Source organism: Ursus arctos, unplaced genomic scaffold, assembly GCF_023065955.2.
Source record: "Ursus arctos isolate Adak ecotype North America unplaced genomic scaffold, UrsArc2.0 scaffold_15, whole genome shotgun sequence".
Classification (NCBI taxonomy): Eukaryota; Metazoa; Chordata; class Mammalia; order Carnivora; family Ursidae; genus Ursus; species Ursus arctos.
Window position 1 is genome coordinate 42,365,025 of NW_026622819.1, and position 17,494 is coordinate 42,382,518.

At 40.3% G+C, this 17,494-nt stretch overlaps 1 protein-coding gene across 1 annotated transcript; it reads right to left on the reverse strand.

Moving 5' to 3' along the window:
- Positions 1 to 1,524: 1,524 nt before the first annotated feature.
- NMUR2 (neuromedin U receptor 2) lies at positions 1,525 to 14,608 on the reverse strand. Its single transcript, XM_026510830.4, has 4 exons — positions 13,883 to 14,608; positions 7,511 to 7,595; positions 4,743 to 4,868; positions 1,525 to 1,796 (listed from the first exon to the last, which is right to left on the reverse strand). The coding sequence occupies exons 1-4, from the start codon at positions 14,606 to 14,608 to the stop codon at positions 1,525 to 1,527; spliced, it is 1,209 nt and encodes a 402-aa protein (XP_026366615.2).
- Positions 14,609 to 17,494: the final 2,886 nt, after the last annotated feature.

Below are 17,494 nucleotides of genomic sequence, written 5' to 3' on the forward strand. Positions count from 1 at the left end.
GTAAGAATCTGGGACTGGGAAGAGCCTTCTTGCATTGCAGGCACTGGAGACATGCTGTTATAATCATAACTGATTAAATGGCCAACTGAAGGTCAGATATCCCCGTGAGAAACAGAATCTTTGTCTTTTGGCTCTTAACGTGGTTCCATTTGGAGCTGTTCTTTGGCTCAGCACATTGGAATGTGAAGTCAACTCACTTACCACATATTTATTGAACATCTACCATTGTGACAGATATATTGCAGGGATTCCAGCAACAGCAAAAACGAACACAAGATACTTCATGCCTTTGACAAATTTACATTCTGACAAAACAAGAATATAAATCCCTGAACTACAAAGCAGAGTGAGGAAAAAGCTCAGGAGAGAGACTGACAGAGAGGTCAGATACCACATCTATTGGAATAAATCAAGTAGGTTTTTATGGAGGTACAACACTGAGGTGGACATTGAGGGATGGGTAGGAGAGCAACAGATGGAGCCTGAAGATCAAGAGGGCATTTTCTAAGCAAATATGTGCAGCTGGGACAACTGGGGCATATTTTCACAAGAGCAAGTAATCCATTTTGAATAGAATATACATTACATGTGATGATATAATAGAAGATGAGTCTGGAAAGTTGATTTTTCCCATGTGTGTGAAGACTGTTATATAGGTAATGAAAGATTTAGTAAGTAAAAGTCAGGGGTTTGAGACCAGTAGTTACTATTTGACTTGGTTTTTTTCCCATGATAGTAGACCATACCTCTATCTGTTTATGGAGAAAGACTTTAGAAATCCATTTCTAGAGCAAACTATGAAAACAGCTAAGTTTGTGTTTGAAATATTTTTTGCCTCTTTTGACCCTCCACCATAGCCTTCTCCCTCTTCCTATTCCTCTCTAAGTAGGACTTGGCTCTGATCCCATTCCTGGTGAGGAATGACTGAGAATGACTTGAGGATCAGGAAGGTGAGAATAATAGTTCTAAGAAGCATCCCCATATTATCAGGAGGACTCTTCAAGTAACAGGCTTCAAAACCCTAATGAATCATAGTATAATGACAAAATATGACAATAGGATAAATACTTTGCTGTGGAAGGACACTGACCTGGATCACTCATACATGTAAAGTAGCATAGCATCTACATGTCTCCCTGTTATGTTGCACAGGGGCCATTGGTTGTGAGAGTTACAGCCTACCTTAGAGTGTGGATGACTCAGGACAAATTATTTCCCGAAGTGAAAATTACTCAAAGTATAAGTGTCATACTTTACTGGTCATGATTTTTTCTTTGCGTGAACTAGTGAAGGGGCATGAGTCAGGAGAACGGAAAGGTAACTAAAAATCAGGAGGTTCTGGGTTTTAGATCCAGTTTTAGTAGCAATTTGTTTAAAAAAGAAAACCCATACAAATTAGAAATGGGTATATAAGTTCTAAGACTCATTTTACCTCCCTACGATCATGTAAGAAGCCATAAATTACGGGAGTCCTGCCCTACAGTATAGCAGCATAGAAGAATGTCAACTCTTTGAGCATTCCTTTTATGGTGCCTGTCTAGCACGGAGGTTTGCGGGGAGGTGAGAGCTGCTGATGGACAGCTGACAAGGGAACTGGGGACCTGCATCTTCAGTCAGGTCCACCAGGTGACATTCTGTCAGGAAGATGTTCCGCTGGGCAGGTGGCCCCTGTGGGTGGTGCTGGGAGTGCCCCTGTTTGCAAGGAGAGATCACATTCCAGAACGCTGCCCGGAAGCGGCGAGAGAGTAGGTTATAGATAATGGGGTTGACGGCTGAGCTCAGGTAGAAGAAGACACCTGGAACACAGGAGATTAAAAAAAGAGACACGCTGAGGAGAAATTGAGTGAGAGGCATGATAGAGAGAAGAATAAATATTTAACAAAGGCCTCAAATCCCTGCGACTGGCTCTTCTGGAAGTAATAATATATGCCAGACTCTAATTGAGAATACAAAATGCTCTGAACAGATCTACCACCTGTGTATTTAGGAATCAAACACAGAAAGATTAAAGAGTCTTGGAAAAATTTAGGCTGGCATGGGATCTCTCTGAGATGCTTGGCAATTTCCTTTGATCCCCACTTGTTTAATTAAAGAACATGCTCTCATAGCATTAACGAGAGATGCTTAAGTATCAGAGGAAGGAGAGACGTTTTTATCTCACTGGAGCTTTGCTTAAATCTATAATTTGAAACTGCAAGTAATAGAAGAATGGTAAATCAGTTAAGGCGTAGTTCCTGATGATATTTCTTATAATGCTAACTATCTCTTCAAAAAAATATTCCCCAATGCCCCTTTCCTACCTAGCCTTTCCCCTTGATGGTTCTTCCCACCTTCCAACTTCATTAAATAATTTTATTTTGCCATTTGTTTCCTCCACCAAATGCCTTGCACACTGCCATTTTCCTCTTTGGTATACACACATCTCTTATTACTATATCCTGTTTTATTTCCCCAAGCCCCAAGATGGGCCTAAGGTTGAGAATCAGAAGACTTTGTTTCTGATCTTGGCCCTTGCTTGTTCTGTGACCTTAATGGAACTGGCACTACAATTCTTTTCTCTGGAAAATGGGAATGAGAATATCATGCTAACCCACCTCCCTGAATTACTGTGAGGATAAAGTTGAGATGCTATCCACAGAGGGGATGAGAGTGGCTAAGAATATAAAACAAGTGATAGGTACTGTCATCAGCATATTCATGGTTGTCCTCATCTACCTTGTTCAGGACATACAGAGTGCCATATGCCCTATGCACAGAACTGGGCAGGGAGGAATATAGAAGAAGAATATTGCCATGGATGTTAATTCATTCAATAAATTCTTATTTTGTGCCAGAAACTTTGAGACACCTGGGTAGGTAGTAGATTTAGAATTTGTTATCCAAGGACATGGGACAGTATTACAGAGGCAAAATCTATGCCTAACTTTAGCAGTTGACAAAAGAACAATACTAAACTATATCTGTTAAGAGCAAAATGTCTGATACTAACGGTCATCCTATGGAAATTCACATGATAGCATAAACACAAGGACTATGATGTTCACGAAGGATTTAATGGTGGCTAGTGATTGAATACTAGCCAGCCCCTGAAGCAGGCAGGAGAGAGTTGGGGAAGAGAGGAGAGAATACTGTAGGTAGAAGGCATAGCCTGCACAAATGTGCAGAGGCAGGAATGGTTATATTGGGCAGGAATAATGCAGAATGTGCAGAACTCTCTAATTAACCAGTTTGACAAATGTATGGTTTATGAATGGAAATACATAACTTGATTAAAAGGCAAGTGGAGACAGGTTTTTTGGTAGCACTTAAGAGGTTTAGACTTCTGGTTGGCAATGTGGGGAAGAGAGAGATGATATTTTAACCGAAAATGTTAATATAAATGCTGTAATTTGGAAATCTTAAAACGGTTGTCTTGATGCGTCTGGAGATGCAGAGTCAAGTAGTCAAGTCTCATATGATCTCATGGTGTTTTCCAATTTATTTTATCACTTTCATTTTTCTCTGCTTAATCACAAAGATAAGCTAAGAACTATAAATATTTTTGAGATTTCACCCAGAATTCGTAATTAATTTAACATGGAGGAAAGTACTAACGTCCAGGTATAAACTGTTCACAAGGCCTGCTGAATACAAAAGAGAGGGTGTTTGAAAACACATAATATACATGGCAGTCAATACTCCCGTGAACAATGTGGGCTTTGCTTTATGCACACGAGGGGCTTACCGCGCACAAGCCGCTCTTCTCTCCCTTCTCTAGTGATGTCTTTGATAATCTAAAGAGCCCACAGAACCAGCCAGTGACTCGCCGAGGTAAAGGGACAAGGCGGTCTGCAGCTAAGTCTAGCAGTCACACTAGCTCAGAAAGATGGATGTGAGCAACCGTTCTCTGCTCCACTTTGGAGTAAAGAACCCTGAAGTTGAAGTTGGTGACTTGGGCTGGAACGCTGTTGTTACCATTTGCCAGCCAAGTGACTTTGGGCACGTGAGTTCTTTTCTTGTGGAATGGCGCTTTCCGCTGTAAAATGGTGATGAAAGCATCTACTTGTTGTGATGATTATAGAAAGATATGTAGTATTGTACAGCTTACAAGCTATTATTTCATTTACTTCTTACCATCAGGCCATGGGTTGTATAGGGCAGGCATTATTGCCATTTTAGAGTTGAGGACACTTTGATATGACGGAAGCCATATTCTTCAGATCACCCTGAATATTAATGATGGGAGTGAGATGCAAATCCATGTCCTCTGACTTAATGACCTTTCCACCAAATTCCATGGTATCCTTTACAAGCAGCATTAAAGTAGCCTAAAGCAGACTTTGATGCCTCATGAATAGACTTTTGTTGGCCTTCATGAGGATCTAACACTTGCTGAAGATAATATGAGATTTCAGGGATTAAACATGGATGTTTAATTAATAACAACCAATTCAATCATGCAGTCATTAGAAGCAAAACAAAGAAATCACCTCTTAGACCATTTTCCTGCTGTAATCATCATGCTTAGAGTTGAGGTCTTCAATAAAGTAGCATCTAAAATACTGATCTGGTATATTTCTTTTGGATCCATCACATACCTAATCAATATGTGAATAAAATAAAAATCAAATGTGTTCTTTATTATATGTATGGTGGGTCCCCATAATCATAGTATATCCAATAGAACCTACTAGTCTAAGCAAGATGAAGCAGCTGCAATTACCTGAACACTTGTGATACAACCAAACGAGCCAAAATTTTACCTGACACCACATGGATGAGATTGAACGCAGCAGCCAGGGATTCGGTCCACTCCTCCACAAAGCTGAAGAAGAGCCGGTCAATGTGGAATGGGGCCCAACAGAGAGCAAACACTAAGACCAAGACAACTGGAAAAGGGTGATGAATGAGAGAGCAAAAGACAATCAAAGCAAGGATAGGTATGCAATGCCCACCCTGAGTCCATCCGTTCCTTCTAACATCCTCCCCCCATCTTTCTTAAGCTATCATTGTAATGGACCATCTAGATCTTAAGGAGACTGTACATAGAATATTTACACATGAGAATGATTGTATAGGATCAGTTTTTCATATGATTGTACGAAATTTCTTATATAATTTAAGTTTACTTTGGAACACTTTAAATAGTATTGACTTTATTCAAAGTTCTAAAGACATTCTATTATGGAAAATATGTTGCAAGAAAGTTGTTGGAACCGCATAAGCTGCTTATAGAAATAAAGTGACTGGGTTCAAGCAATTGGTGTTTTTTAAAGTCATAGATTAATAACAAACTGTTAATGTAGGATGTAGTATAAATGTTGTATGAATTTATCTTGTTACTCTAGAAATAATTATAAACTTCTGCGAATTCAGTCATTCTGGGTGGGAGGGACAGAAAGAGAAGAATCATGAGCATAATAATATTGCTTTATAAGCATCTTTTGATTGGGATGGGGAGGTGTCTATCATATTATACCTTTCTAGAGTAAGATTTCCTTCCAATTTCTTTTTCTTTTTTCTTTTGAAATAATTATAGATTCACAGAAATATACTATTGCCCAGTTGTTTTGTTTTGGTTTTTTTGTTTGATTGTTTTTTGTTTTGTTTTGTTTTGTTTATTCTCAGCTCCTAAGACAGAGATTAGTGCTACCATAGTTTCTCCTTGGGGCATTCGATCTTCACCAATTTAAATATGTATTTTTTTTTCTCCTCTGAAGTTATAAAATACTTTTATTTCCCAAGACATGATGCTTGAGATTTGCCTCAGAGCAATCTTGTAGGGGCTAAGGGAGAGATAGGAATATAGATGAAACAAGATTAGTTATGAGTTGATGTTTGAAGCTGGGTGATGGGTACATACATGGGTGTTTATTTTACAATTCTCTGAACTTGTGAGCACATTTGAAGTTTCCATAGTAAACGGACATATATTTCCTGTTGTCAGTAAACATATTCAGAGTAAGTGGTCTGCCTGTGTGGTGTAGTTTCAAGAATACCTGAAAGATTCTTTTGAATTTACCCCCCCCCCCCAAGGAAAAGTCCCTAATCTGCTCACTACTGCCTACTATTCCCTTTAGTTAAAAATTTAATTAGTGTTGGGCCGCCTGGGTGAGCTCAGTAGGTTAAATGTCCAACTCTTGATTTCAGCTCAGGTAATGATCTCAGGGTCAGGAGGTCAAGGGAGCCCCTCATCACTCAGCGGAGAGTCTGCTCCAGATTCTCTCTCTCTCCACCCCTCCCCTCCCCCAACCCCTCCCCAATGCACCCTCTCTCTCTCAAATAAATAAATAAATCTTTAAAAAAAAATGTAGTTACTATTAAAATTGAACACTCTACCCCCCAAATCAAATAAACATTTTACTCTGTATTTTATCACTGTGACTTTAATGTGAGTGCACTTCAAGTCTTTTTGCGAGAGCAGATTATGATAAAGGAAAAAGGGAAGAGGGAGATAATGAAGACACGAGATTTCTTAATAGGGAAATTCAGATGCCAACAGGGAATAAACAATTTCCAAGAAGATGACTATTAGACAAACTTTAGTGACTTCACAGTTTTTTTGTTCATAAACACCACATAGTTATAGTGAGTGCTTTATATGCATATTAGCCTGAAGGATTTGTTTCTTCCAAACCTTAGGTTTTGACTTGGGAAGTTTATTATAAATCTCCTTTCTCATCAATATCTCTCATACCGTAGTGTAGGATCATATATTTTAATAATATTCTTTTGGGAGAGTGTAGATCAGTGTCTGGGGTTTTTTAACATCTTATCTATGCAAAAGAGTGTACTGTTTGATGTAAAATGAGACAATGTTATAGGTGGGAGGACTGCTTAGAGTTGCTCTTGGCCAGATGTTCTTAATCTGGAATTAAAAGGTCCCAGGGAGTCCAGTGATGGGTGTCAGGAGGTGCATGATCCCCTGAAATGGATTATAAAATGTTTTGTGTATGTGTATTTGTACATTTTCTGAGTGTAGAGTTCACAGCTTTCATCATATTTAAAAAAAAAAAAAAAACAACTCATAACTCAAAATAGGTTAAAGTCACCTGCTCATTTTATTTTATTTTTTAAGACTTACTCATTTATTTTAGAGAGAGAAGTGGGGGAAGAGCAGAAGGAGAGGGAAAGAGGATCTTAAGCAGACTCCTTGCTGAGCATGGAGCTGACTCCAGGCTCCATCTCATGACCTAAGCTGAGACCAAGAGTCGGACACTGAATGGACTGAGCCACCCAGGCATCCCTCACCTGCTCATTTTAGAGAGGAAAAGAAATGCTCAAAATCTCAGAGAGTGAGATTTACCAAATACAACACAGAGTGTATTACAATGATGCAATTTAGTGCACTGTTTAAGGGTTAAAAACTAAAATAGAAACAAAACAGACACGTTCTAGGAGCTTGAGAAAACCAAGGTTTCGATGTGTTTCAGGAGAATTTTGATTCTGATACCAGCAGCATTTTCTCAGTACTAAATGCAATTCCTTTGCTTTCACAAACAAACAAACCTGAACGAAGTGTAGGACTTACACAGCATTTTGGTGACTGATTTTCTGGCAGGTCTTTGAATATTTGCAGTCACTTCATCTGCCCCAAGGAGTTGGTCTTTCTTTAGCTGCAAGGTAAGTGGAAAAAGATACTAAGGGAAGGAAACATTGTTTCCTTCTGTCAAGATCCCAGAATTGTAACTCTAACACTCATTTTGCAGACAAAAATCCAGGACTCAAAGAACTGTAAGAATTTGTCAGATGTTTAACAATAAATTGGAGGTGAAGTTGGACCCAAGTCACCTAACTCCACTGGATTGATGGTTGTGGCTACATTGCAAAGCTACCATGTATCATATGCTATTCTGTAGAACACTAGTTATGCAGTATATTAATAGGTATTCCATGAACAGTGTGAAATATAAAGTAAAAAAGAAAAGTTAGATAGGATTTTTCATTCAATCATTCATTCATTCATTCATTCATTCATTCATTCATTCAATCAGTAATTATTTGAATGGAATCCCTTTGCTACAGTGTGGGTAGGCAGTAGAAAACAAAATGGATATTGTTTCTGCTTCCTAAAGTTTATCATCTTTATTGTGGGTCTTCTCAGAGCCTTGATGTGCATGATGGACATCACGAACATCTTCATGGGGGTTTGTGTACCAACCTTCCCCCTTCCCCACCTTCCACACCCCACATCTCCCAGCCTCAAGGGAGATAATGCTTCTTTGACTCAACAATATCCTCTCCGACCCAACCCTTTTCAGTGCAATACCTAGTATATCTTGAGGAGCACAATTTGGGAAAATCTCTGTTACTAATATTACTGATAAGAGTGCATGTGTTTCTGAGTTTAGATGTTGCAAGATGTGGTGGTTCTTGAAGAAGTATCTAAAAATATCAAATAGTAACCCTACCCATGCATGCAATTTTCCCTACCCTGTTCAAGTCCCATCCACTCTAGAAAACTCTCGTGGCCACTGGAGCCCCCTCTCCTCTCCTTCCTCTGGACTCCCATAGCACTGAAGATCTGCATCATTCACCTATTTGTAGAACTTTCTTCTCTTTAATTCACATATTTTTAGTTTGTGGGGATATACAACCAGATAAAGAAAGCTTTAAGGACTCATGATAAGCTACCATCAAGTATCTAGAAGATAGTACAGTATGTATTTGTGATTGATTCTCTAGCATTTATTCTCTTCTTCTCCTACCAGTGGTACCCTGATTTTCCTTTAGGGAATTTAGTCCTTCCGCATTGTTAGTCATTACTTTGGATGGGAATGATCCCATCTCCAGTTCCAGGTTCAGTCCTTGAATAATGTAGCTACTATGCATCAGCCACAATGACTGCATAATTGGAATCGAAGTGATTTCAGATACTTGCTTATACTTCTAGGAATGGAACTTTTATTCCTCTTCCATTGGGAACCTTCTTATTCTCTGCATGTGAGTTCTGGAATACAAGAGCTATTTTTTTTTTCTCCCCACCATGAAGAAAGTGCTTGGAGCCACCAATGGCCTGCTGTGGGGATCTTGAGGTTAAAATCAATGGTGTAGAAAGAAGAGCAAAGAAATAGAAATAAAGCTAGGTCTTTGAGAACATTATGTGTTTTATGGGATTGATCTTCATCAAGAGCCAGCTCTATCTCTTGACTTCCCTTCATATTTTGCCAGATTGAGTTGGGGTTCCTTCATTAACACTGTAGAAAGCTCTGACACACTGATCAAGGGCATCAGGTGGAAGGAGAGTTCAACATACTCTATATAGTCTTGGGTAGAGAGGATCAATTTATTGGAAGATACATTCCAATTCAAGATTAAAAAAAAAAAAGAAATTGGTGTGGTTATGTGCAATGGTGGAGCAAACTGCTCTAAGAATCCATGAGCTTCCTGGGCTGAATGGCATTTTTACAGAATACTTTAGAGAAGTTATTTAAAATCAAATAAGACTTAGACGGGAGGGTCATTAAAAGTTGCCTCCAAAGTTCCACAAAGGCATATCCTGTCTCTCTAACAAACATGTAAGCTCCTAGAAGTCAGGTAGCTCTCAGGACCACACAAGTCCTGAAGCACCCACTTGGATGATTAACAAACCTGACCACTTGTCTCTGAATATACTGGTTCTCTCGACATACACCTGTGTCTTCACAAAGTGAGGGATTAAAGTTCCTGTGAGATTTGACCCTTCAGAGGTCACCTAGAACTTGGAAAGAAAGAAGGGAAAATACTGTGCAGTTATTAGGAATAGATGGGAGGAGGCTGAGGGTAAGAGGTTATAAATGTAGTGGTAAAACAAAATGATGCGGGTGAAGCATTCATCTCAGTGCCTGGCATGTGATAATAAGTTATATACTACTATTGTCATTCTGATTATTGTCCTCCTTTTACTCGAAAGACATCATAAAACTGAATTTCGATGAAACAGGGTTATTTATTTATGTCTGTAGGCCCACTCATGTGGATTACTGAGTCCCTTCCAGAAATTCTCCTTCTTATGGTACTTGCTCACCCATAAGCAGTGCTTGTGTTGAGACAAAGAAGCAGTCAGATACAGAGACAAAAAACCTTGATGTTTAACATAAGAGTAATAAATCAAACTGCAAATCTTACTAACTCAATGTCAATTAAATCTACTAAAGTTTCTAATTATTTCATACCATTTTTAAAAAGGTGTCATTGTTACAAGATCGTTATCCCAGTATTTGATTTCAATCCAGAATTAAAAACAATGAAAAACTATTGAGATTTCTTAGTCCCTTCTGTGGGTGGGTTTAACAGTTTTAATTGGTAATTTCTCTACTTCAAGAAACAATTTCCTTAAACATAAAGCAAACAGTTCATACCGTTCTTTCAGGAACAGGCTTTCTGTACAGTATAGTTTGCAATGAAAAGAAAATTATAAGTGTAGTAATCATCGCTTACTTTTCAGCTTCTGTAGGTTTTAGTGATACAACTAGCCGAAGAGGGGAAGAGTGAAAAACTGAATATTTATGCATTGTATACATTGTTTCAACAGAATCTGAAGGAGGTGATATAGTAGGATAGAATCCAAACAATTTGTCTAGCCAATATTAAATCCTGCTTTATGTTTGAATACTTTTATTTCCCTTCGGATGTTTAGCAAAGTCAATATTCAACCATTAGGTATTCTATCCACTTCTGAACTTCTATTTTAAAAGTGAAAATACAGGGGCACCCGGGTGGCTTCGATGGTTAAGCCTCTGCCTTCAGCTCAGGTCATGATCTCTAGGTCCTGGGATGGAGCCCCACATCAGGCTCCCAGCTCAGTGGGGAGTCTGCTTCTCCCTCCCCCTCTGCCTCTCCTCCTGCTTGTGCTCTCTCTCTCTCTCTCAAATGAATAAAATAAAATCTTTAAAAAAATAGTGATGATACAAAAAGAGTAAAAAATTGTGGTTACTGTATAGGAAGCTCAGAGGCCTTCCTACCCCACTCTTCTTAGCTGTGTAAGATAAAAGGTGAGGGGGAGGTCACTGGGGCTGATTCAGTTGTTTTGTTATTCTGCTGATCAGTTGTTTATATGATTATAATCATTCCAGCAGATGTTCATTTATATAGTGTGTGGAGACTAAGCTTCAGAATACCAAAATATCATCCTAGCTTTTGTGTAAATATTTCTACAATCTGAACAAAATCTGTTTATTTGAAAAAATTAGTGCAATTCTGTTTGGCATGGCTGATTTCTCCTATAATTCATAATCCATCTTCTTCAATTCAAGTGTCAATGCCGCATGCACAATTTACAAGTACTAGGTGGGAGCTCCAAAAGAACTTCCTCACAGAGGGAAAAAAACTTGCCCTGGGGTTGTCTGTTATCCATCTCTAACATGTTCTAACCTTGGAGAGCAGCTCAGGGGATACCCTCATCCTGAAATGGTGAAGCAGCCCTGAATGCTCAGCTTTGAGCATATATATGGGCTCCCCTCCTTCTTCCTTGGTCCTGGGATTTCATCAGTCTTAGGCTTTTTTTTTTTTTTGCCTTCCAAAGGCAGTGAGTGCCAAAGTCAATCATAACTTTAGATTTGCCAAGGGAGTCAATACTTAATAATCACTGGAGTTGCTTAGTCTCTTTTAAATCTCTTAGATCAAAAACCTCTTTGAAATAATGTTTCCAACTCTCTTGCTTTCGAAGGTAGAAAAGCTGAAGTCCAGCAATGAGTGAAATAATTTAACTTCATTCATTTGTTCATTCATTCATTCATTCAGCTTACAGTCTAGTTGGAGAGACATAAATTAAGGAACCCACAAGTATAGAATTACAAACTGTAATAAATGCAATGAAGGAAAATCACCAGGAAAATCATACCACATATACAGGGACCAGGTGCAGCTAGAGAGTCAGGGAGAGCTTCCCTGAGAAAGTGTGAGTGAAGTATGATTTAAAGGATAAGCTAGAGTTAGAAAAGCAAAAGGGATGGTGATGTTCAACAGTAGGAACATTTCAGGCAATGATACAGCAAAAGGTACAGCATGTGCAAAGGCCCTGAGGCCAATGCCATAGACTAGGACCTATTTCTCCTGCCTCTTAGTCTACAGATCTATAAATTCCTCTAGCAGTGACTTACTAATCAGATAGTTCCTTCCCTGGTGTCCTTTGGATAACAGTTCATCCTTCCTGAGAATAAGAATGTTATAAGTTGCACTATACACACAAAGCAAACTAGGTAGTTTCTAAACTGTTCTCTGAGCTGTCACTTAGCTCTTGATACAAGGTGGCTATAGGTTCATGACAATAAAACAAAGTGAAACACAAAGTAATGGGTTGGGTGTAGGGGATGTGTGTTTCCTACTCAAAGTTAAATACTTTATCCAAATTAACACAAGATAAATGATTGTTTGGTGTTGGACAGAATGGTATTGGTCAGTTTGGGGTGAAGATTTCTCATAGGGCTCATGATATTTGGAATCATGCAGAAGTCCTTTCCCTCCAGTGATCTACACAGAGTATCCTAAGACACTGCAAGCTAGTCTGGGGTGACATGTGTCTCTCGGTGTAGAGGGGCCAGCCCTCTAAGAGGAGATTGGCAAAACTCTTGCCTGATTAAATTTACTCCTATGTCCAGACATCTGTGGTTCTTGGAACTTGTTCTTCCTACTTGGACTCTGCTGCTCACCTTAGGCACAACAGATATGGAAAAGAAGGCACCTTTCTCAGAGATGCACTGAAATGGGAGTACAGAATACGTGGTGGCAGAGCCATCTTGAAGTAGATGATGTGAATGTGATGTTTGCTTTGTTTTCCCTTCATTTATAATTCACATTGCTCCTGCTCACATATTTTTTTTTCTCCTTTTTTTAAGTTATCACAGACCGTTAGAGCTATCAGGAGCCTTGGATATGATCTAATGTAACCTTTTCATTTTATAAATGTGAAAACTCACTCCAGGGGAGAATTGTGTGGCTTGCCTAAAAGTGTATTTTATGTGAGCTTTTCCCAAGACTGTTTCCTACACAAGCTGCCTCCTTAAATGGGCATAAAGCTGTCACAGTTAGATTTCATCTCTATGAATTTGGATGCAGAATATACCAGGAGAGGAATTATATAGACTCACTTCTACCCTCACCAAAAGTAGTTTCTCTCAGCTAATTTAGATCCTAAAAAGGGGGGGGGGGTCAGTTTACCACCATGAGTACAGGAAAGGAAACTTTAATTACTAGGTATGTTGCAAACCAAGTGATAGTTTTTAATTCATCTCAGCTGTCATTTATTCCCACTTTCTTCTACTTCTAACGTCTTATGTGCTCTGTTCACTTCCTTGCCCCTCAATTTCCACCTGATCAAGAGAAATCCAAGTTGGTCCCACTTAAGCCATATTTTTGCATTTTAGCCTGATATTTCAATCAAAGGGTCAAAGCTACCATAAGGGACAGTCTGACCTTAAAATTGTATGTCTTGAAGTAGAAGATAGGCAGAGAGAGCTTATGTTATACTCTGACCAAGTTGGTCCAGAGGAAAATTTCAGTGCAGGCAGTAGATGGGGGCAGGAGACAACAGGATGTGGAAGGGTCCCTCCAGGGGTGGCCACCTTGCACTGTTTAAAATGAGGCCCCACCTCAGACCTACTGAATGGGAATCTCCAGGGGAGATTCCCACTGATACACATAGTAAGATTTCTAGGTGATTTGTAGGAACTCCTAGGTTTGAAAGCCACAGGCATAGGGAAAGAATGAAGGAAGGTGAATTGAAGGAAGTGGTTTATACTTGTGGTTAGTATTTGCCCAATTTTGTGGCTAGTCCTTTAACTTCTGTTTCCCCTGTAAGCTCATTCTGTTTTTCTCTATACTTCCTTCCAATTATGAATTTCTGCAATTTTAAATTTTTCCTCTGAACTCTGAGTCAGTGAGAGAAGAAGGATGCTGCCCTAAGCCAGCGAGCTTGGATACTCACTTTGAGCCCCATGAGGTAGTAGAGGACACTGATGACAATCATGGGGAGGATGTAGAAGAGGAAGGAAGTGACCTGGATGACGAAATTGTAGATCCAAATGGGCTTGATGACCGCACAGGTGGCAGAGCCCGGGACCAGGGACCCATTGGGGAAGTAGTGGACCTTGATGCCATGAATGCTGGTGTTGGGCAGAGAGAAGAGAACAGAAAAGCTCCAGACGATGCCGAGGATCCTGAGAGCCCGCCGCCGGGTGCACTTCAGCTTGGCGCGTAACGGGTGGAGGACGGCCACGTAGCGCTCCACGCTCACCGTGGTGACGCTGAGGATGGAGGCAAAGCACACGGTCTCAAAGAGGGCCGTCTTGAAGTAGCAGCCCACGAGCCCAAACAGGAAGGGGTAGTTGCGCCACATCTCGTAGACTTCCAGGGGCATCCCAAGGAGCAGGACCAAGAGGTCGGAGACGGCCAAGCTGAAGAGGTAGTAGTTGGTGGGTGTCTTCATAGTCTGGTGCCGAAGAATCACCAGGCACACCAGGAAGTTGCCAACGACCCCCACTACAAAAATCAGTGCATACACTGCAGTCACTGGGAAGAAGAAGTGGCTGCGGGGAGGTCCATAGAGGAAGGCCAGGTAGTCCTCGGTGCTGTTCAGGTATTTCTCAGACGGATCTTCCAGTTCCTGCTGGTGGATCCAGGAATCATTCTTGTGTTTTTCCATCACTGACATTAAAATGCAAGACCCGAGACTCTTCTGATAGGAGCGTGTGTCCCAGGCTGAGCCAGAAAAGAAAGAGAAAGCAGGCAGGAAAGCACAGACTCAGAGAAAGAGGGTGGGAGAGTGTGAGTACTTCAATAAGGTTGGGCTGTTCAGACCCCGATCCCTATTGAAGAGATAGAGGCCCCGCCCCTCCACAGGCTGTGGCCCAATGAGTGTGTGTCAGACTCTCAGACAGAGGACCGCTGGGTCGGAGAGCTGGCTTTGAAGCAGGGAGCTGGAGAGGAGGAGGAGACATTTCTCTGAATTGGAAGGAGCTGGAAAAAGCTGACAGGAACAGTGATACTCTACCTTAAATAAGCTGTGGGCACTTTGAGCAGTGCATTTTGCAGAGTTGTGGGAATCGGGGTGGAAATACAAATTAAAGTTGCAGGGTCTTGGGCAGGAGAGTACACATTTCCATTGATCCTTGTCACCTGCACAGCATGACAAAAATGGGAGATCAATAGATTTCTCAAGTTATCTTGTTCCATTGGAAATTCAGGGCTCTCTGGGGAAAGCATGATCAATGTGCCTTTTTTTCTTTTTTGGTTCGATTGCATCCACAATAGAATACAAAATCTGAAAGAACACTTGCCCATCACCTAGCCCTGCTTGCTGTTTGTCGGTTCAGTGTCTTTTGGCAGTGCCTTGCTGTCCCAAAAGGCACTGGGGTTTAGAATCAGGCACATCCATAGAAATCCTGTAAGACACTGGGAACATTACTCCAAGTCTGGCAGCCTCATTTCATTATCTATAAATTGTAGATTCATTCTCTCTATTTCATTCAACAAATACTTCCTGAGGACTCACCATGTACCGGGCAATGTTCTAGGCTTTGTAGAAGCATCAGTGAACAAGTAAGACAAAAATCTCTGTCACATGGAGCTTTTCTTAAAGCAGGGAATTCTGAAAATATACAAGCAAGCTAGTAAATGAATAATATGATTAAAGATAATGATTTGTGTTGTGAGGAAAAAGGATATGGGGCGATACAAACATAAGGCTGGAGGTGTTCTCTTATCAAGGGTAGTCAAAGAAAACTTATCTCAGGAGATGTTATTTGGGCTGAATTCTGAATGATGAAAAATCAGTCATAAAAGAGCTAAGGGAAGTGCATTCCCAGCAAAAGTAATAGCAAGTCCACAAGTCCTGAGGTAGTCACAAGCCCGATGTACCTCAGAAACATCAAGAAGGCAAATGTAGATGGGACTTAATGAGTAGACAGGAGAGTATGAGTGATGAGCTTGAAGTGACAGGTGGGGACCAGACCATGTAAATTTTTCTAGGATGATACAGAGTTTCAGTCTGATTCAGACTGCAGAGAGAAATCTTTGGAAAGTTTTGAGCAGAATTAAGAAGGGTGAAGTTTTAACAGGATATAGCCAGGAGGCTGGTGCAGTATTCTAAGAAATAGTAATGCCTTGTATTATGGCTTGGATTACTATGGTAGCAGTAGATTTGGGAGATATCTGAGTTTGGGAATATTTTTGCAAGGGATGGTACCTTATATGGTTGTTGAGAAGATTAAATGAGAGTACTTACATTAAAGCATCTTACACTTAAGAGATGTTAATAGTTTTTCCCCTTTATTTGTTAAATTGAATGATAAAATGGAGACTAAAGAGGTCAAGAGGTTGAGTCCAGGAATAATCTGTTGGTCAAGATGGGGCAGTTAATGCTGCTGTAAGAAATGATATCTCAGTGGTTTAAAAGAGTAAGGATTTATTTCTCACTCACACTACAGATTTATCATTGGCCAGCAGGAGGGTCTGTCCTGTGCTGTACTCACTCTAGGATCCAGGCTGGTGGTGTGGTCACTATCTGGGACTTTGCTGATCATTGCGATAGAAAGTGAGCTCTGGAAGGTCTCAGGTAGGTAATCATAAACTCCAGCCCAGAACTAAGTAATACCTGCCACCTTTGCTCAGAGCTCCCAGCTCTTTGTCCAGGGCTGATCATGTGTGTCCACTCAAACACAACAGGAGCAGGGAGTGCTCTCTTGCCACACTCACAGAAGATGGAGAACCAGGAAAATTTGCTGAACAGCCTTAACAATGACATACATAGAAAGTCATGACAGAGCCAGAATTGGAGCCTCTCGTTCATGATGAGCTTCGATGCTGCGATCACTATTAACAAACTTTAATATATATTTCTGATTAAGTGTAAGTATTGGGATGCAGTACCTCATCGAGGTGGAGGGCCATTAAAATTATAAGGGTGGACAGTAGCAGATGTGAACTCGAGGCTGGGAGAGATACACAACATATGGTACAACAAGTTAAAGATTCAAAGGCATCTCTCTATTGTGACAGGGGAGGTTAATCAACTAGAACAGTGTCTAGTAAGGGATGCAGTAACAGGCTTGGTGCAGGGTGATGATGTAGAAGTGATAAAGGCGTGGATTCTAGTGCAGGTGTGGGGTTCACATCCTGGGCGTCCCTCTTACTCGCTGTGTAACCACGAGGAACTTATTTAACCTCTGTGAGTCTCGGTTATCCCATCAGCAAAATGAGTAAATTAGCAGTACTGCCTTATGAGATTGTTAGTAGAGTGAAATAGCTTCTGATGAAATGTTCGAGACATATTATTTAAAATGGTACAGTATTTTAAATAAGGATTTAATAGTAAGATGTGTAATAAAATAATAATTCAATAATAGAAGTATATTTTTATTGGGGTCAAAAAGACTCTTGCAAGATTTGAAAACTGGGAGATGTGGTTGGGAGTGTTCACGTGAAAAGGACTTCTCAGGTTTAAAGAACTATCAGTACAGGAGAGCAAGTCAAAGTAGCTGATAAGGAGGTATATGCATATCTATTCCCCAGATCACCTGGGTCTGGGTCGGCACTGTCT

Excerpts from the sequence above, each read along its gene's own strand:
- NMUR2 (XM_026510830.4), bottom strand. The coding sequence starts at position 14,608 with ATGTCAGTGATGGAAAAACACAAGAATGATTCCTGGATCCACCAGCAG. Across the intron at positions 7,596-13,882 it reads ACTACCTCATGGGGCTCAAA|CTAAAGAAAGACCAACTCCT; the intron begins GTGAGTATCCAA and ends CTTACCTTGCAG. Across the intron at positions 4,869-7,510 it reads ATCAGTCACCAAAATGCTGT|TTGTCTTGGTCTTAGTGTTT; the intron begins GTAAGTCCTACA and ends ACCCTTTTCCAG.